Source organism: Melanotaenia boesemani, chromosome 19 (genome assembly GCF_017639745.1).
Source record: "Melanotaenia boesemani isolate fMelBoe1 chromosome 19, fMelBoe1.pri, whole genome shotgun sequence".
Taxonomy (NCBI): Eukaryota; Metazoa; Chordata; class Actinopteri; order Atheriniformes; family Melanotaeniidae; genus Melanotaenia; species Melanotaenia boesemani.
The window spans coordinates 23,485,322-23,506,382 of NC_055700.1; the positions used below are offsets into that span (position 1 = coordinate 23,485,322).

At 39.7% G+C, this 21,061-nt stretch overlaps 1 protein-coding gene across 1 annotated transcript in view; it reads left to right on the top strand.

Moving 5' to 3' along the window:
- The window catches only part of gsna (gelsolin a), a 28,911-nt gene extending 8,584 nt beyond the window's left edge, over positions 1 to 20,327 (top strand). Inside the window, exons 2-16 of the mRNA XM_041969455.1 lie at positions 4,982 to 5,182; positions 6,971 to 7,125; positions 7,246 to 7,407; positions 7,600 to 7,749; positions 7,828 to 7,917; positions 9,427 to 9,559; positions 9,723 to 10,027; positions 10,147 to 10,280; positions 11,667 to 11,757; positions 14,694 to 14,864; positions 16,011 to 16,185; positions 18,182 to 18,303; positions 18,513 to 18,590; positions 18,682 to 18,742; positions 19,534 to 20,327. Of these exons, the coding sequence (XP_041825389.1) occupies positions 4,987 to 5,182; positions 6,971 to 7,125; positions 7,246 to 7,407; positions 7,600 to 7,749; positions 7,828 to 7,917; positions 9,427 to 9,559; positions 9,723 to 10,027; positions 10,147 to 10,280; positions 11,667 to 11,757; positions 14,694 to 14,864; positions 16,011 to 16,185; positions 18,182 to 18,303; positions 18,513 to 18,590; positions 18,682 to 18,742; positions 19,534 to 19,703 (2,193 nt within the window). The 5' untranslated portion in view covers positions 4,982 to 4,986 and the 3' untranslated portion in view covers positions 19,704 to 20,327. The remainder of the gene's footprint in view (positions 1 to 4,981; positions 5,183 to 6,970; positions 7,126 to 7,245; positions 7,408 to 7,599; positions 7,750 to 7,827; positions 7,918 to 9,426; positions 9,560 to 9,722; positions 10,028 to 10,146; positions 10,281 to 11,666; positions 11,758 to 14,693; positions 14,865 to 16,010; positions 16,186 to 18,181; positions 18,304 to 18,512; positions 18,591 to 18,681; positions 18,743 to 19,533) is intronic.
- Positions 20,328 to 21,061: the final 734 nt, after the last annotated feature.

Consider the following 21,061-nt stretch of genomic DNA (forward strand, 5'->3'; position numbering starts at 1 on the left):
GTAGAACTTAAACACATCATCCAGTCCAAAAGCAACAGCCGGGAAGGAATGCTGTCATAAAATTGGCAACTCTGCGTAAATTCGTCAGATTATACAATATTAAAGGCTAAATAATAAGTATTTTGTACTGAGAGAAATAATTTAAAATGTTCTAATTTGTTGCGAGGGATAAAAGGAAGCTTCCCTATAAACAATCTCTCTCTCTACATTAACAATGTTTTTGTCATGTTTTTCTTCTTTCGAAGTAAGAGTTACGTGATGGAAAAACTTTGGTGCGCTGTGTAGCTCTTTCCTACTTCCTGGTTCCTTAACCAATCATGTGCAACTCCCCACGGTTTTGTTTACATTCTGTTTTATGCTAATGTAAATTAGCGCTAGCATTGCAAAGCATAGCAACTTACTGTGTGAATCATCTTCGCTAGCCATCATAATGCTTGCTGGTGCTATGTTCTCCGTCTTCCATAGACTGTATATAAAAGAGCCGTCCTCTCACAAACCGGCAACCTGCGTGAAACTCTCCGAGGGGGAAGGAAGGTGTTTTTCTCTTTCGAACTCAGTTCTGATTTGAAACACTAGGTGTCGATGCTACTTATTTCGCCTTTAATTAATTGGAAAACATAAATGGACAGCACTCTGATCACTCAGTTTCACTTTTTTATGGCCCAGGCGTTTCGGTCAGAGTGCTTTCTCACTTTCATTTGTTTTCTCTGTCTGTCTGTTAGCAGCATAACTCAAAAAGTTATGGATGGCTTTTGATGAAATTTTCTGTAAATCTTAGAAATGGTAAAAAGAACAAGTGATTACCACCTTATTCTAAGGATTGTTTACAAGATTCTTTACTGTGTGTGTGTGTGTGTGTGTGTGTGTGTGTGTGTGTGTGTGTGTGTCGGGGGAGGTGGAAATAACTTTGCCAATACAGCTTCTAAATTAAATAAATAGTGGCTAAAAAATTGGCTAAAAATAAAAAATGAATCAAATGTCTTGGTGGAGGTTTGCACTCTCAGTGCTTCTAGTTTCCAATGAGTTCTTTAGAGACTCAGCCCTCCCATGTGACAACTTGTGACAACACAAGTAGTTGTGAGTTCCATAAATTCAAGGTTCTGTAGTTCTGCCATGAGTGACCATTATTATTAAACTCGTTATTTCAGATGCAAAACTCTTTCTTTCCTAAGCGCTCCTCTCATTATCTGCGTACCAATGTCAACAGAACGGACAGGCCATTTTCTAAGAGCACTGATTAGTCAGGAGGTGGTGCTTTTATGGTCTATGATCTCTAATCCAGAACGTAGCCTGCTCCGGATCAGTTTAGCCGTTCAGCATAAGTTGCCATGGTGATATACCCCACCAGAAGTTAACCAGCTTCGTAGTACAGAAAAACCCAGGTTAACCTTTCGGTTACCTCGATAATAAAACATCCAGCTTCGTCGTACAGGCCTCAGGTGTGCACTACACATGACAGATGATCTGAAAAAGAGAAACTGAAACCTGGGAGTATACACTGAGGACAAGAAGAAACAGGTGAAGTGAGTTAGCTAATTAAACCCAGGTGAGCTGACAAGTAGGAAGCAAAAAACAGAACACACAAGGGGAATAACAAAAAAAACAAACACGAAAGACAGAACTAACAATGAAAACTCACAGATCATGACACAATGTGACTACTGCTTTATTGTTCCACAAAAACTAAAAATCCCACTAAAACAGGCTACAATCTGCCTACTCTGTGGTAATTTGTCATACACAAATCGTTTTACAGATTTACAAGTCAATGCACATTTGTAACTATTATGACACTAATTTCACTCCATACAACACAGTTATAATTGGAAGAGGTTAGATTTTCCATGTAGATAAGTATATGTATTTTTCCCATCCACTTCACCTTCCTTTTTGTTTATCCCTTTATAATTAATAAGCAGACATAAAATCTAGAATAGTTTGTACAGTAGGGAGAAATTTAAAATCTATTCTGTGAAACCCACTTCTCTAAGGTAAATTTCTCCAACACTCTATGCAGTTTGTGGACTCGTGTGACAGAGAGTTTAATCCAAAGCTCAGCTCCCATTGTAGGAATCTCATAAATCCACTCATGCTACTAAGAAGCCATCAGGTTGTAATCCAGTGCAGCACAGACACCTACTTGAAACTCTTGGTTAGATGCCATGTGTCTTCTATACTGTAGATACATCTGAAGAGTTTGGTATTTGGGTGCATGAATATCTGGATCTGAGTATTTGTGACTGGATTTATGCCTGAAAGCTGATGAGTGCAGCATCACAGGCAAGTTTTTGCAGCTTTTTCTGATAAGCGTCTGAAAGCTTTTTCTTATCTTTGACACAGAGAACTAGGTGTTAGCTTTTTTCCCAAGAGCAGCTGAAATGTGGACAGAAGATGTCTCTACTGTCTTTCTGTACATTTAAGATGAGCTAATGTCAGAGAACACAATTTGGTGCAGAATTGGCATTACTTCCTCTACGTTCATTAAAGTTTTTATTTATACAGTATGTCTGGACTGTGTTGGAAACAATTTTTCAAAGAACTCCGGAGCCCCTGTGGGTCAGTGATCATAGTATAATGATGTGTTTTTCATGTAGTGCCACCTGAGGGCTTTTAAATCTAACAAGAGTTTCCATTCTTGGCCTTTACACACTGAGATTTCCCTAGATTCCTTAGATCTTATCACAATATTGCGACCTGTAGATGTTGATAGACTAAAGATCTTATAGAAGTATATTTTTAAACTACAGTGTTCTTGATGGCTCTCCTAGATTATTGTCCTTTAATTCCAAGGATTTTAAGGGTTTACAGTAGTGGGATTTTCAGACATTGGCCTCATCAGTTTGGTCCTCCCAAGGCACAATCAGTTCCAGAAGAACCACTTGCTTAGTAGACACTGATGTTAATAACGTATCTGGGTGGAGAGAAGTGGATGTGATGTTGACAGTCCCGAGTCGTGGCAAGGAGTCCCCCTATAGAGCTTGGCTGATGCTGGTGAGTCTCCTGTCCTATTCTAATGAAGAAGATTGACTGTTTGAGAGTGACCTGGATCTTACTGAGCTGAATCGCTATTTAGATGCAATCTGCCAAAGTTCTTAAAGCTTGGTCATGATGCCAGCAGTGCCATCACTCTCCTAGCACTTTTGTGCAGCAGCTCAAGATGTGCTACAGCAGGGGTGGCCAACATCGGTCCTCGAGAGCCACAATCCTGCATGTTTTCCAAATTTCCCTGCTCCAGCTCACTTGACTCAAATTAAATGGATCCAACAGCCTATAAGGATCTGCACAGTGACTCATTAGTTTAAGTCAGGTGTGTTGGAGCAGGGAAATTTGGAAAACCTGCAGGATTGTGGCTCTCGAGGACCGACGTTAGCCACCCCTGTGCTACAGGGTGCCCCTTTTCTGGCACAGCTTGCACTCAGGAGTGTCGGCTAGGCCCGAGGTGTGCAAGTTAGCTGGGCTTGGGAGGACGCCATAGACTGATTGGATGAGCAACTTAATGTGTGATGCTTGAACTTTCCAAAGCTCTGCCTAGGTGATCTTGTGGGATTCTGCTCTGTCCCGAACCTCTCCTCTCCACTGGGCAGGCTGTACCGCGGTTCTGGAAAACAACCAGGTCCTGCTCGCCCCCTTCCCACGGAGCCAAATGTTGCCTCAGTCACACCTCAGCTCTGGTGACAGCCTCCTGTGCTTGCCACTTTTTTCCAGTCGTCACAACGATTCCTGCGGACGCAACTTTACCTTTGCAGAGTCCCTGTTCATCAACACCTCTCTGGAGCGGGTGACTTTAAACTCCTCTGTTGGTCCACTGAAAGGGAGCTGCAGTTTGATGGAATGGCCGAACAGGACTATTTTTTTTCTATGCTTTAATTGCTTTTTAATGTACAGCACTTTGGTCAATGGTCAGTTGGTTTAAATGTGTTTTATAAGTAAACTTGATTTGACTTTCATAAAACATCTCTCTGTCACAAGGGCAAGATTGTAGACCCAAAGAGCAGACAGGGAACTAAGGCTGAGAAACAATAGGTTTTAATGCAGAAATAAAACAGTCTGGTGAACTGGTAGGAACCACGAGCAGGCAGACAGATGATCTTTGGTTCCTCTGAGTTATCTGGAGGGCTGTGGATGCAGGCGTGGCTCAGGACTGGGAGGTGAGGTATATCCAACAATTTTAGAGTTCAAAAGGCTTAAGCAGGGTTCTCACATCATCGAGTGAAAGACTGTGGTTGATATACTGCTGGTGTGATGAGTAGACGAATGGCAGCTGTGCCTTAGGAACCCGTCAGCAGAGGAAACAGCCACGCCCACACACACACATACACATAACAACATCACATGGGGGAAGGAAGGGGAAGAAAAAGAAGGGCAGACAATGGAGTCCAGAGACCCATGACAGTGTCAACATTCAGCCATTTATTGCACTAAATAATACTCAGCTGTTTGGAGATATTAGTAAATATGATTGTGACATCAGTATTATTGAGTTTATTAAGGTTTTCAGCTTTTAACATTAGCATTATAGCACACTGAAGTCTATTAAATGTTACTCTGACAAGACCTAATGCTTGCTGATCTTCAACATTTGCTTCAAAGTCTGAAGTCTCAACAAGCAACTCTTTTATAAGAAACATTTAGTTCAGTTAAGATTTGCTACAGTATATAGATGCTGTGATAACATCAAAGGACAGACATTCTTCTGTGTGTAATAATACACGGCTTTCTATTTGTTATCGTTACCAACAGTTGACAGGATTTCCTCTTCTGCTCGGTGGAGGAAATACTTGGTGCACAGGGCACCAGTGACTCATTCTGCTGTGTATTAATAACTAACTAAAACCCTAAACTTTATCTTTGCATCCATGACAACAGCTTGGACCTAAGAGGAGTGGCTTTGCACTCACCAGGACAAATCTCTCACTAATAGGGTGTTCCCCGTCTCACTTTAGGAAGTTCTTTAACGATCAGCTGTGTGATTTCCCTGCAGACAGGATGGCAGCGCACCACCCACAGTTTGAGCAGGCCGGAAAGAACCCAGGCCTTCAGGTGTGGAGGGTGGAGAACTTCGACTTGGTGCCTGTTCCCAAGAATCTCTATGGGGGATTTTACACCGGAGATGCCTACCTCATCCTCAACACCATCAAACAGCGCTCTGGGAACCTGCAGTACGACCTCCACTTCTGGCTGGGTGAGTGCAGTGAGGCAAACGTTAACAGGGGTAAACATTTTTGGATTGTTTTGGTTTCTTTAGCTCAGTTTAATTTTTTGGGTGCATTCTTGTTATTTTATTGGATATGTGACAAAACATCCAAGAGACCTCAGTTTTCCAACTGACTTGCAAAAAGTGGAATTTCATAGTAGGCGACTTTAGTCATCTGAAGCCGTTTGCAACATCTAGCATATTGTCAGTGATGGATGACATATTAGATACTACAGTGCAGTAAAAACAGCAGTGCATCATCCGTTCTTATTCTGCATTCAAATGTTGATCCACTAAAAGTACTGAAGCAAATCAGGTTTAATTATTTATTCAGAATTTGTGCATTTTAATTGCTAAACATTTTTCATATAAAATTTACATTTAAACAATTGACTTGTTTAATTTCAGACATTACAAACCCATTATAGTTAATGTTTGGGCTCATCATCATAATTTGATTAGTTAATATAGATCCATTTTTGCATTTCAACAGTTGGGTCAGTGAAGCTTTTAACTACTTTGGAATAATGCCATTGCTTTTAACGGCAATCAAAAGACACTCCAGAACAGAGGATACTTGGTGATGATGAATTCAAGGTGTTATTTTTTCCCTTTTGGTACATTATTTATTGCAATAAAGGACAGATTTTCTCTCATTCCTCAGCCGTGTGTTTGTAAAATGTGCAGAATGTGGTTTTAAATTGCTGTGTTGAAAAATGCAAGGATATCCTTGGAAAAGATCCAGTCTTAAAGACAGCCGTAAACTAAAAGGTTTCTATATGAATGTTCTATCAGATCAGTGAAATGAGAGACAACTCCATACCATCACAGATCCTGGCTTCTGAACTTGTTACTTTACAATCTGGATGCTTCAGAGCAAACAGCGTCCTTTATTTCTAAAAAGAAAAAAATACTGGCTGAAAACTGATTGGTCTGACTACAACACGTTTTTATTGTTGATGCCATTTCTGGACAGTGTTAACATAAGGTTTCTTTCTAACATATCAAGTTTAATCTGTATTGTAGTGCTTGACAAAGGTTTCTGTCAGTAATCCTTTGTCCATGTGGTTATACCAGCTATTGATGAATGACAGTATACAAACCTTGCAATCTTTCTTCAATGATTTTGTTGACAAACTGAAGCTCCTCTGCCCGTCTTTGGTCCTTGAAGACTGAACCTTTCATGGATACAGAGTTTGAACAAAACCATGATTACAGTCACTAGTTTAATTCACCTGTTTAGAATGATGTAATTATTTATTTATTTTTTTATAATCACATTTATAGTCCTAAATTCCATTTTTCAGGAATGAGGCGCAAGCCTTAAATGCAAAAATGAAATCATATTAGCCAATTAAATTATGGTAATACAAGAAAACTTGAACAATCAAAGGTTTATACCATCTGCAATTAAATTAAAATCAAACTAAATGTGGTTATAAACACATATTTGACCTTTTGCAGAAAGAAAAAAAGGCATGTGGGATTTTCTAGTGAAGTTGACACCATTGGTTGATTTCTTGGTTTTAATCGGCTTGACAGATCATGGAAACATTATTAACTAATAAATCAGAATCTGATGTAACTCTCACATGATACACTGTGTAACCACAGCCAGTATAAGGCTGTGTATGTCACTGGGTCTGTGGGAGTTGGACTTCTGCTCCACCCACACATCGATCTTCTGACTCACTGTTGCTATCGCTGCGGTCGTCAAATAAAATGAAATGATAACCAGGATTAAAATGAAGTTTGTCTGTGTTTCCCTTGGTTTAGGGGATTTTTGCACCCAGGATGAGAGCGGCTCGGCAGCCATCTTCACCGTCCAAATGGACGACTTCCTGGGGGGGAAACCCATTCAGTACCGTGAGGTGCAGGGACATGAGTCCAAAACCTTTCTGGGCTACTTCAAGTCTGGAATCAAATACATGGTAAGATGTCATAATACATGGAAAGTGTGATTCCTGTTTATATTTAGTCATTTTACTATCTAAATTTCACAAAAACTTTTACTGTTGCTCACCGTATGATAAAATGTTCCTCTTGTCCAGAAAGGGGGTGTGGCATCTGGATTCAAGCATGTCGTCACCAATGAGGTGACAGTGCAGCGAGTGCTTCAGATCAAAGGTCGCCGTGTTGTCAGGGCAACTGAGGTACCCGTCAGCTGGGACAGCTTCAACCAGGGAGACTGTTTCATCCTGGACCTGGGAGATGTGAGTCAGGCTGAGCAGATTATTTTAAGATAAACATAATCATATTTTCTGATTGTTGCCACAACACCGTTACAGGTTTTGTAGTTGTAGTACGTTCCACGTTACAGATGGATAAACAGAAATGACAACAAAATAGGTTCCACTTAAGTGACTCTACATTGCCATCTGCTCCTCCTTCCTTTTACTACACAGGAGATTTATCAGTGGTGTGGCTCTGGGAGCAACCGCTTTGAGAAACTGAAGGCTACTCAGGTTGCCAAGGGTATCCGTGACAGCGAGCGCAGCGGGAGAGCTCGAGTGTATGTCTGTGATGAGGGGGTGGAGAGAGAGAAGATGTTGGAGGTGAGACCTGTGAACTACATCAACAAATTAAGTCACAACCTAAGGCTGTTTAATTAAAATCACTGCATCTGTCTTTAGGTTTTAGGTCCCAAACCAGATCTGCCGCCTGGCGCCTCTGATGACGTCACAGCTGATGTTTCAAACAGGAAGATGGCGAAACTCTACAAGGTGAGATCACGAAGTCACAGGAGCTGTGTGAACTATTTACCAGACATATAAACTCACAGGCCACTTTATTAGGTACTGGGTTGGACACCCTTCTACCTTCCTACCTTGGTGTCATAGATTGAACAAGGTGTTGGAAATATTCCTCAGAGCTTTTGCTCCATATTGACATGACAGCATCACATAGTTGCTCTGCTCTGTTGGATTGAGATCTGGTGACTGTGGAGGGCGTTGAAGAACAGTGAACTCATTGTCATGTTCTACAAAGCAGTAGGAGATGATCTGAGCTTTGTGACATGGTGCATTATCCTGCTGGAAGTAGCATCAGATGATTTTACACTGTGGTCATAAAGGGATGGGCATGGTCAGCAACAATACCCAAGTAGGCTGTGATGGTCAAACGATACTCAGTTGGTAGGGGCCTAGACTACTAAAAAATACCGCCCCACACCATTGCATTACCAGCAGCCTGAACTGTTGATACAAGACAGGATGTTTTCATGTTATTTATGTTGCAGCTGAAATGGACTCAGATTGGACAACATTTCTTTAATCTCTTTTTATGCAATTTTGGTGGGTCTGTTAATTGTTTCCAGTTCTTAGCTGACAGGAGGCACCCGGTGTGGACTTCTGCTGATGTATCCCATCTGCTTCAAGGATGGACGTGTTGTGTGTTCAGAGATGCTATTCTGCATATCTGAGTTGCAGTTGGGAGTTAAGGGACTTGCTCAGGGGGCCAGAGTGGTTCACCACTGTTGCTATTTGAGTTACTGTTGCCTAGCTATTGTCTCCAACCAGTCTGCCCATTCTCCTCTGACTTGACAAGACATTTAGGTCCAGACAACTGCTCACTTGATATTTATTTTTTAGATCATTCTCTGTAAATCTGAGAGATGGTTGTGAGTGAAAATCCCAGCAGATCAGCAGTTTCTGAAATACTCAGACCAACAACCATGCCATGTTCAGTTACTTAAATCCTCTTTCTTCCTCGTTTTTGTGCTCGGTTTGAACTTCAGCAAGTCGTCTTGACCACTACATGACTAAATGCTTTGAGCTGATGTGGTGTGATTGGCTGTTTGTGTTAACAAGGGATTGAACCTACCAAATAAAGTGGCCAGTGAGTTTACATTATATTGGTTGTTTTGAAAAACTAATTAAGGCTGAATGGAGCCTTATCAGCTGTGCTTTAATCTTAACATCTTTTAAATGATTGGCTAAAATGAATGCATATGCATTTAGTTGTGTCATCTAAAACAGTAAGTGTTGAAAATTTGACTGTCAATACTGACAAAAATACCCTTGTTCAAACTTCACATAGTATTTGAGCACTAAAATAGTGCATGAATTTGAGGGTGAAGTGGTGAAATATTGTAGTTTATATGGTTAATCATTTTTAAGTCAAGCTAAAAAGTCTGGGAGGAGATAAAGCAGCCAACTGCCTCTCAGTCTTACTGTAGGTAACACCTGATGTCTTTGACTGACAGCCATCTTTTCCTTCTTCTCTCCCTGCAGGTGTCGAATGCCAGCGGCGGCATGTCCATCGCTCTGGTGGCAGCAGAGAACCCGTTCGCCCAAAGTGCCCTGGAGTCTGGTGACTGCTTTATTCTGGACCACGGCTCAGACGGCAAGATCTTCGTCTGGAAAGGTCTGTACATTGTGAGCTAGTGGATTGGCCAAAAAGTTGATGCTCCTAAAGGACTTTCCCTTTTAAGAGGAATTATTCCTATCAGTCAAAATGTCTATTATTGAGCATTGACCTCTGAAAGTCTCTTTCTTCGTGTAATATTTCTCATTTTGTCCATCTTTAGGCAAAGACGCCAACATGGACGAGCGAAAGGCAGCAATGAAGGCAGCCGACGAGTTCATCAAGAAGATGGGTTACCCCAAACAGACACAGATTCAGATCCTGCCAGAGATGGGCGAGACGCCACTCTTCAAGCAGTTCTTCAAAAACTGGCGGGATAAAGATCAGACAGAGGGCCTGGGCGTGGCCTACATCGCTAACAGCATTGCCAAGATCGAGAAGGTGCCTTTCGACGCAGCCAGCCTTCACGAGTCCTCTGCTATGGCTGCCCAGCATGGGATGGTGGATGATGGCAGTGGAGACAAACAGGTCAGAGTCATTTTGTTAATTTATGTCAGATTTATTTTTTTTTGTAACCTGCCTTGTTTGCCAAGAGGAAGAGGGATTTCACAGCCTGATAAGCGTTTATCTGCTCTTACCCTTGTCAGATCTGGCGTATTGAGGGATCTGATAAGGTTCCAGTGGATCCATCCACATTTGGACAGTTTTACGGAGGAGACAGTTACATTATTCTGTATAACTACCGTCATGGAGGACGTCAGGGACACATCATCTACATGTGGTGAGAAAATGATTATTGGGCAAGAATTTGTGGATTGCAGGAGATTTAAGCAGTTGTTTAAAAATGTTGAGTCCACAAAATGTGAACTGAATATAACAACAAAGTGTGAACTGTTTGAATTAATCCAGAAATCTGGAATTGTACTTCACTTCAGCTTACTTCAATTGAAGCTTCACTTGAGCTTCACTTCACAAATCAAAAAAAAAAAAAAAAAAAGACCACAAGTAAATGTGCAAGTGTGGGAATAAGACATGAGATATGAATGCTAAAATAATTTTTTTTAACCTGGTTAACGTGCCCATAAAATGTTTTATGCAACACCAAAACAAAACATCACATTTATGGCTTGATAATTGTGCTTTAAATCTATTGTACCACAAAGACAAATAAAACAACTTGCCATATGTTTCATAAACAACAGCCAATCACGACTACTTTACAACTACAGAGCTAATGTGTGAGTTTTGTATGGAACCAATAAAATAAGAAGCAATAGCAAGCTAAGAGGAGAAATTATCTAGCTGCTTTGGAAAGATGCTAACATCCATAGCTGCTATACAGTGCCTATAAACACACAAATATATAAGGTTTCATGCAAGTGGAAGTATCATAATTGCAGTATGCCCCTTCTATCACTCTTAAAAATATCAGAAAGAATATTTTTAGAGTAAACAGCCATGAGCCGCTGTGGCTTTGACCTGCTAGCTGTTGCTGACTAGTTGCTAGGAGCAGCAGCCATAAACTAGCTATAGCTAGGAACTGTTAGCCTATAAACTATTTGAAGTGACATGGAAGAGCTTTTAGGGGATTAATTAGGGTGGGACTTTGATATATAAACCCATTTAGGAAGCCCTAAAAAGAAAAAGGAAAAGGTTAGACAGTTTATTTTCTTTCTTTATTTTTGGACCACCTTCAGCTTTGATTACATCATTTAAAGAACAACCCAGATCGCAAAAAACAGTTTGGCCCAAATGTACATTTTTGTTTGTCACAATTTTGACCTTAGCTTAATGTGAGTGTGGCTGCCAAACTCAGCCACATGCTATCTAGGTAATGTCAAGAGTTGCATTAATTATTCCCCAGGATCTTGCACTGATGATCGAAGAATCAGATGTATGTAAAAAAATTTTGCCAGCTCATCCAAAACATGCCTATTGTGGTGATTATTTAGTCTGTGAAGGCCAGTGTTTGTGTAAAAACAATGTGCCAGGCTCCTTGAACCACTCTTTCATCCTGATCCTGATGAATCCTGTCATTGTAATCTTTGAATATATCTCTGTTATTCATTTATAAATAAATGAAACAACCAACCACCTGAAATCTAATTGGTCAGCTTGTGAGCTGCCACTCTGTATACACAGATACTGAGTTGGCCTTGTTTTACAGGCAGGGGATGGACTCCAGTCGGGATGAAATCGGGGCCTGTGCGATCCTCAGCGCCAAGCTGGATGAGGAGCTCGGTGGCGGTCCTTTGCAGGTACAATATGTGGCTTTTTGCTTACCTATGTTTTGCTTTCATAATCTTATCTTCATATTTTCATCCATGTTATTATTGACTGTTTCCTCTGGCTTACTTAGTGCAGCTGCATCTTGTCTTTACATTCTTTCACTCTTGATCATCTCCTTCATGGCTCCCCTGCTGCTGCTTCTTTCCTCCTTGGTTTCTATCTTCTCAGGTTGTTGGTGCTCCCATAACCACTCAGGTATTTTCCTTCCCTCCCTGCTCCTTATTCATGCTTGCAAACGGACTCCCATGATTTTAATTTAGCTCAGTCAGACTTACAGTGAGTCCAACTCTGTCTAACACAAACAGGACATTCCAGTGTGGATGTTAATGGGTGCCTCCTGCCTTTTGTCCACTGCCCTCTTTCTGACATTTGACCAACATTATGGCAGCTTAGTCAGCCTGTGATTATTAGCTATAAACAAAGGCAGCTTGCTTCATTTTGCATGGGCAACCCTTGTGCAAATATTGTGTAATTTCTGCAGCATGACTCAGTCTTTGTGTGTTTGAATCTATACATATGGAGATGGACATGCAAATAAGTATTTTCCAGATGTATCACTGCACTCACTATCAAATTAGAGTGATTGTCACGTTTGTTTTCACATACTTTGACATTGAAGTTAATGTAATTAAAAACATGAACTGTTACAATACGTATATTTTTTAGCATGAAGTTTTTTGAGAAAGAAAGTACACACACTTATGATTTTAGACTTTGGACTTTGACTGGATCATTTTTCCGTCAATGTTGTATATTTGCTGCTGTGTTTGGGATCATTGTCCTGTTGTATCAGCCAATTTCAGCCAAGCTTTAGCTGTCAGACAGATGGCTTCACATTTGACTCTAGAAAACTCTGGTTTACAGAGGAGCTCATGTTGACTCTTTGATTGTAAGGTGTCCAGGTCCCATAGCTGCAAAGCTATCCCCTTATTACTCCTCCACCACCATGCTTGACAGTTGGTATGAGATGTTTGTGCAGAAATGCTGTGTTTATTTCTCATCAAACATGTTCCTGCATTATGAACAAACATCTCCGCCTCTGTATCATTTGCAAGGACGTAGCCCAGAAAAGTTTTAGGTTGTTCAAATGCAGCTTTGCAAGCCTCAGCTGTGCTAACATCTTCTTTTTTTTAAGAAAGAAGAAACTTTCTCCTGTAACTCTTCCAAACAAGACATACTTGTTCAGTCTTCTTCTAACTGTACTGCCATGAACTCTAACATTTAACATACTTACTGAGGCCTGGAGAGTCTGAGATGTATGTCTTGGATGAATTTTTTTTGTTTGTTTGCTTGTTTTTTTTGCAGTTTCTCTGAGCTAGGGTGTCCACTCCTGGGGAGACTGTCAGCTTTTTTCAGTGTGTTCCAGTTGTGAATAACCTTTCTCACAGCAGAATGGTGGACTTCACATAGTTAGAAAATTAAAATCCTCCACATAATTATGAGCAACAACAGATTGTTCTTTAACATTATTGCTGATGTCTTTCCACCTTGGCATGTGTTGACACACACCTGAATGATCCAGACCAGCAAACTCACTAAACATTTGGTTTTATTGGGTTAGGATTAGGTGTTCACACTCATGGGTTGGTAGTGGCTCAAGTGGTAGAGCAGGTTGTCCAATAACTGGAAGGTTGACAGTTCGATTCCCACTCCCCTAGTCATCTGTCGTTGTGTCCTTGGACAAGACACTTCACCCGCCTCCAGTGTATGAATGTTCGGTGGTGGTTGAAGAGGCCGTAGGTGTGGATTGGCCGCCACGTTTCCGTCAGTCTGCCCCAGGCCGCATGTAGCTTAAAATCACCAGGTATGAGTGGGGAGTGAATGAATAATGGATACAATGTAAAAATCGCTTTGGGTGCCTTGAAAAGCGCTAAATAAATCTAATCCATTGTTATTAATGATGACCAGTTAATCAAATACATTTGATTAGCATCACCTAGCTGCTGCTTACACTCTTAATTCTTCTGGATGCAGTAAGGGTGCACTTAATTTGTCTTTACTTCATGTTAAGACCTGGTAAGCATCAGACATTTTTATGTCCTAACATGTAAAATCTTAGAATTGAAATAGTTTTTCTTATAATTAATTGATGCAAGAAGCAAAACAGTGGATTTTCTGGAGTTTCATTTTACAAAAAAAATCTTAAGTCTTCTAGAGAAACAGAAAATGTGCAAAAAGAAGAATCAATCCTAGATGGCATCAAGTGCCAGTTTTTGGACTTTGAATGACTGTGACTGGGGCATCTTTGATCCTCTCTGACAGCTTATTGAGATCCAGAGAGAGACAGTGCAGTACAGGAAACTAAACGGCATCAGAAGCTACAACACAGTGTGAGCATCAGGTGTCAAATATTTGATCAAACTACCAAACAGAAGTACAGTTGTCAGTTTTTTTTGCTAAATGTCATTAAATACACAGAATTTTGCTCTCTGATGTGATGTAAAGTCATCTGTTAATATTTACCTTACATCTGTTGGCTCATGCAAGCTCAGGATTAGCATAATTTTCTCTGTTGACAGAGAGCGACTGACTGCAGTGTCTCACAGCTATAAGTGTTTAGGGACAAAAGTTGGAGGCTCAAATGAAGATGTCAGATATACTTTGCATTATTTCATGTGCTAACTTCAAATTGAACAGATCCTGCCTGTCTGTTGTGGTTCGGTGAACATGCGGCTCAACTCCCTGCTGCCATCTTGTGTTAGTAGTGAGGAGTGCAGGAGGCATCTGTCACATATTGTTAATGTATATTTTCACAAAACACAACAAGGGAACATGCGTCTGTCATGGTTTCATTGCACTACACTAACACTTCTCTGTTGCATGAGTTTTGTGTGATTTGACCCACGCTACAGGAACAACGACCAGGTTATCTCCACTGCTTTAATTTTGGGGTGTTTTGTACCAGGTGAGGGTGGTGCAGGGGAAGGAGCCGGCCCACCTGATGAGTCTGTTTGGAGGAAAGCCCATGGTGGTTTACAAGGGAGGAACTTCCAGAGATGGAGGTCAGTCTGCTCCCGCAGATATCCGACTCTTCCAGGTGCGCTCTACCTCTGCAGGACACAGCAGAGCCGTGGAGGTAAGAGATTATACTTTATTTACTTCATACTGTCACAGGTAGATCTATCTTAAAAGAACAAGCCTGGTGAGATTCTTTATTTATGTTATTTTCATGCCACCATATCTCATGAAAAGACCTAATCAAACTTTGTTAAGTGCTGTCTGCTCAGCTAAAACCTCGTGAGTTATTCCTTTGCACCACAGACCTCTACTTTGATCGAACTATTTGTGAGTGACAGTGAAGCATGCTCCTTAATTAGCATGAACACACACGTAGGAGTTTATTTTAGAGGCGATCTCACATGTGCCAGCCTGCTACTGCAAACACTCGCAGGAATATTAGATCTGTATTAATCTGCTGCTGAAAATAGTCCCCAAACACCATTTGTTCATGTTTGAGTACAGACTGTTAGCATGTTGTCTCAGAAAAATCATTGCTTCTGGAAGCACTTCTTGAGATGTACATCTTCACTACAGGCAAGATTTGAGACGCTCTGTGGCAATGCAAAAAAGAAAAAAAGGAATCACTAAATTATTTTTTTACTAGGAAAAAAAAAACTATTGTTTTAATAATTTAGTTTTGTTTTGAGTTTTTGTTTTGTTCTTATCAAAGCAAACTTTTGCTTAATTTTCTGTCATACTTACCATGAAGGTAGTCGAAAAAATAAGTGTTAGTTTTTGTCATTTTCACTTCTATTGCCTTTTAACTTTTTAAAAAATATCATTAATAACTTAAAAACAGTAGATTAAGGCATATCTGTATTTTTCACTTTAAAAGATTACTGAAGGAAATATAAATATTTTCTCCTGTATAGGCCCAAATTTCACAATTTAACTCAATCCACTACACCAAAATACTTATGTTATTCATTTTTATTTTATTTACTCTATATTTAGGTTATCAGGAAAGTCTTTAAGAAGTCATTTTTTTTCAATGACGGCCTGCCAACATTTATAATTAGCGGAATAACTTACTTTGCATACTTGATCCACAGTGAAGTCTGGCTTCAGAATAGCATAAAGAACACAAAAAAAATGTCTGGTTCTTGTTTTGAAGTGTTGTCTACAGGGTTTGTCAGTTGCTCTAATTGTAAAACAAAATCTTCATGACCACTGGCAAAAGGCTTCTAAGCTACTAACCTGGTGTTTCTCTTTATTCATGCAGCTTGACGCAGTGGCATCCAACCTGAACTCCAATGATGCTTTCGTCCTTGTGACCCCCGATGGCAGCTTCCTGTGGGTGGGAGTGGGTGCCAGTGACACGGAGAAACAGGGAGCTCAGCAACTGTGTGACGTTCTGGGAGTGTCGGCCTCTGAACTGTCTGAGGGAGGAGAGACTGGTGAGCAATCAGATAACATCTTAACTCTTTTTGTTTTTTTATTCGCCTTTTGACCTAAACTGAAACATACCAGCCTTTTATATATTCAGAGTGGTATCTGTATCTGCTGCAAAGTGTGGAGTAGCTGTTAAAATAGTTTTCTTTTTGTATTGCAACTAAGTGCTTATGTTCATCCATATTAAAACAAAGGCAGCTTCATTGCATCACCTCTTCAGATGTTACCAGTAAGCTTGCAATTTGATTTTAAAGTCAAAGAAGAGAAAACTTGCTAACAATTTCACATATAAAAACACCTCAGGCTAAAACATGACCGATTAAATTTTTTATAAACTCTCCACGTTTGAAGATTGGCCTCAGCTGAGGGCTGCTAAGAGAAATAAGAAATTCAACATTTTATGTCTGTGAGCTTAAGCTGATGGTTTATAATGTTTTCCATTTAACTTTGGATCTCTAGAAATTGGCTTTGTTTGTACAAGATAAGTACAGGTACGTGCATGATTGTTGTACAAATAGTGGTTTGAAATATAATGTCAATTTTCACAAGCAATATTAGTCTTATTCTTGATGTTACAGCTATTAAAAGCTGCACATTTTAGACATTTTAACACAAAAAACTATGAAATTGGTATAATGTCAAATGGAATTGTGTGTAATTAAATCCTTCAAAAACAGTTAATAAGTTTAGAATTTCTTCTGCATTTAACTATAAAATGCTATCTCATGGGTGTTCATATAAATATCTGCAACCACCCATGCAGCTGTTTATAGCTCCTAATTAAATGAGTGCTGTCTTGTTGTATTTGTACAGTTCTTCAGTAAAATGCTAATCAGTCACATTTTCAGGCATAAAGGTTTAACTACCTGACCAGCACTAACCTGCAATTAGCTGCTAGTTAAACAGGGTACAAAGAGTCAAATATTTTTAGCAGGGGTTTGTAAAGATCAGAAGAAGACTAAGTATTGCTATCTTACATCAGACTCAAACTGAAAATGAATGCCAATGCTCGAAAGTTCTACTTTAGCAAGCTGCTCGCTAATGAGTTAGCCACTTAAACTTATGCTAGGCCTACATTGTCCTGGAGACTGTTTGCTTCTTATTCTGCTCATTATCCTGGATAAAATCACATTTTATATACAATTTGTTTTTGTTATTGTTTTTTTAATATGCTTTAGTTACATTAAGCACAGCAGAAGTTTGTGAGTGCTCTGAGCCTTAATGCTAAGCTAACCAGCTGTTAGCGTCCCATTCTGTATGTCCTTCAACTATATTATTAAAGAACTGACAGGTGAAGTTAATAATGTTGATTTTATTGTTGCCATGGCACTTATGTAGTGTAAATTTTTGGGCACCAAAAATAGAGAGATTAATGTGAACAAAGCAGAAATAGGCGTGTGCAATGGCTTGTTTTACCGTTTAGCAAGAACTGTGATGAATAGAGTGGGCCAGATGACATATATCACAAGAAGAGTTAAGTCTTCAAGTGGAACAGAGGAACTATTAACGCAAAAAATAATGCTACTATTACAGACAGGTGTCATTACAAATGACTGCTTGATGTTTCTGGAGCTCTATAGCCTCAAAATGAGGTCAACACTCCCATAACTCCATCAAGTTGTACCTCCTTGGCGTTATGTAGATGGCTGTTTGTAGGCGTTACTTCCTTTTATAAGCGATGGCTGATGCTCTGTGGGAAGTAGACATGCTGGCAGAGGCTATGAAGAGATTAAAATTCCCTTTGAAGAATAACCTCTTGTGTGACAGGGATTTGAAGATGTTGACTTGTCCTATTGATTCCCTCAATCTGGTTCCAATGGAGCGTTTGTGGGATGTTCTGGAAGATGTTCAGGTTTTTTTTTTTTGGCAAGGAGTTTAAGGATATGCTGCTTAAGTCTTGATGCCTAAAACCACCAGTTTTAGGAACCTTTGTACATTTATTTAAAAAATGCATTATTATCCCTGTATGCACCAGTGACATAATGTCTCTTATTATTACAGATCAGTTCTGGGGAGTTCTGGGTGGGAAGACAGAATATCGCACCTCCACCAGACTCAAGGACAAGATGGACGCTCATCCACCCCGACTGTTTGCCTGCTCCAATAAGACTGGAAACTTCATTGTAAGTCTTATGATTCCTCTGCTTACCACTCCTGGCCAAATGACTCCTGCGTGGACCATTTTATTGTCATGTCTCTAGGCTTGCACGCCATCTTTTAAATTTCCAAAATAAAAAAAAACCGCTAGTCTGAACACAGTACACTGTAGCTTCTATATAAATGTGTCTGAAGCTCTTTCACTACAACACTAAATCCTTGTCCTGCTTTTTAGATTGAAGAGGTACCAGGGGAGATGACTCAAGATGACCTTGCTACTGATGATGTCATGATCCTTGATACATGGGAGCAGGTAAAAATAAATTAATAAATAAATAAAAAAGTTATTAATTGCCAATTATTAACAAAACTAGCAACTGTAAATAAACGTTTTCCCTCGTAAGGTGTTTGTCTGGATTGGAAATGAAGCCCAGGAGGAGGAGAAGACTGAAGCCATGGCATCTGGTAAGGAGATATAAGGAAAACCTTAATCTGATTCTGCTGATATATGTCCATTTAACGCCAAGAGACTGGGTCATTTACACGTGGGAATAAGTAATAAAAAGGAAAACAACAAAAATTCTCTCCAAATACAACAACTTACAGTATCAGTATCTATAACTGCTGATTGGAAATCATCCTCACTTTTAAGTTAAATTGACCAAATAAATCCTCTAAGTCATGCAGTTAAGATCCAGTTAGGCCTGTTAGTGGCTAATTTCAGGATTGTTAGGGTAAAGGATCACTGGAGTTTTTTATTGTCGTAAGATTCAAGATTTAATTTTATTTCTCCTGACTAGAATGAGTAGGATCTTATAAAACATAATCAGTGTCTTTTAACAGGAACTATAAAGAGTCACTGGTAACTCCTTATAGTTCCTAAACAGTCCATAAATGGGGACTATAGTTCTCCATTTGCATGTTTTGGATGCAGACTTGCTTAAAATGAGTTGTTACAAATGTCTCCTTATATTCTGGCCACTGTGTTAAAATAGCATGACTAAATAGGCCTCATGATCCTATCTCTATCAGCATCTGCTAATAGTCAAAATTAGTTGGAAAATATTTGTATCTGCAAAAATGCCAGCTCACAAATACCTCAACTTATCCAGAGTCCTCACATGTAGCATTTATCTACAATAAGGCTAACACACTCTAAACAAGATCCCACCTTTGTGCTATACACAAATGTCTTTAGTCCTTTAGCGTTAACACTGTGGCTGCCACTGACACAGGCTTCTTCTCTTCTTCCTCAGCTGTCCGTTACATCGAGACGGACCCGGCCCACAGAGACCCCCGGACGCCCATCGTCAAAATCAAGCAGGGCTTCGAGCCGCCAACGTTCACCGGCTGGTTCATGGGCTGGGACCACGACTACTGGACCACTGACCCACTGGAGCGTGTCATGGCAGAGCTGGCCCTGTGAGCGCTCACCGGACCTCAATGCCTTCACCTTTGACCCCTCTGCTGTGCTGCAAACACTCAACTAGCAAGACTTCTTTTTTTTTTTTGTTGAATCTGCCAGTACACACTTAGTTTCACTAAATGCACGTTTTCACGTTACAGTAGTGCCTTCAGATGTGTTATGCTACCAGCCAGTAGAAACAGAGTTTGGAGATAGATTTAGTTTGTTTTGCACTAAATATAAACCAAAACAATTTTATACTTTGACTATAGATCATGAAATATAGCCATACAGGAAGACAGTTTAAAGGTGGGTGTGCTGAACTCACTGCCAAGAAACCACAGCTTAGGACTACAAATGATACCTTAATACAGTGGTTCCCAACCTGGGGTCCCCTAAAGAGCACAGGGGGTCCCCTGAGGCTTTGACTGTTCAGTGTGATTTAAATTAAAGACATGTCCACACACAGACAAGTTGAGGTGTATTAACATATTTGTTTATCATTTGGGTGTTGCATTCATATGGAACCAGTGTTTTCGGAGGCTGAAAACATGAAGTTTGCACCATTAAAAAAAAACAACAAAAAAAAAACCTTATATGTTAATTGCCTTAACTTTGTCCACAGCTTTTTGGTAGTTGCATTAAGGGGTCCTCAGGGAAAATAGGTTGGGAACCACTGCCTTAATATCATTTACAGAAAACCTACCTTTTTGTTTTGGTTTTTTTAAAAGGTACTTTTACAATTAAAAGATGTTCATGACTTATTTTTACCTTTTGTTTAGACTTTGCTTATGTTTTCTTTTTTAAATGACACAATCACGCCCAGAAAACTTTAATTTTCTGCTGTATTGTCAACTTTCTTTTAAAAATAGGGATCATCTTTTTATTTCCAATAAACCAAATTTAACCAGTGCTGCATTTTCTCCCTTGGCTTTCATGGCTGCTCATTTCCCAGCCCGACCTGTGAGAAAATAAAATCAAAACACAAATACGTTTTTGAATAACATCTTTATTTAAAGTCTGCATTCATCTGACCAAACCCAACTGTGCAAAAAATATTTTTAGCTGTTAACCCTGAATAAAGCTTCAAAATACTACTTTGTGTGAAGTTTTCTATCATGTTTTGACCAGATAAAATGTAATAATTGATAAGCGAGCTCAGAAAAATCACATCTGTGAGCACAACTGCTGCCAGAAAGAGAGAAAAGGCACAACTCTTTCTGTATCTCTTCTTTTTCTGGAGCAGAATTTATAAAGTCAACATGGGTTGTGAAGCTAAATAATCGTTCTATGGCAACAACAACACAAAATGCCAGAGGTAATATCATATAATGGAACAGCGTTTGCCTTATTTAACAAACAATACATAAAAATGGCAG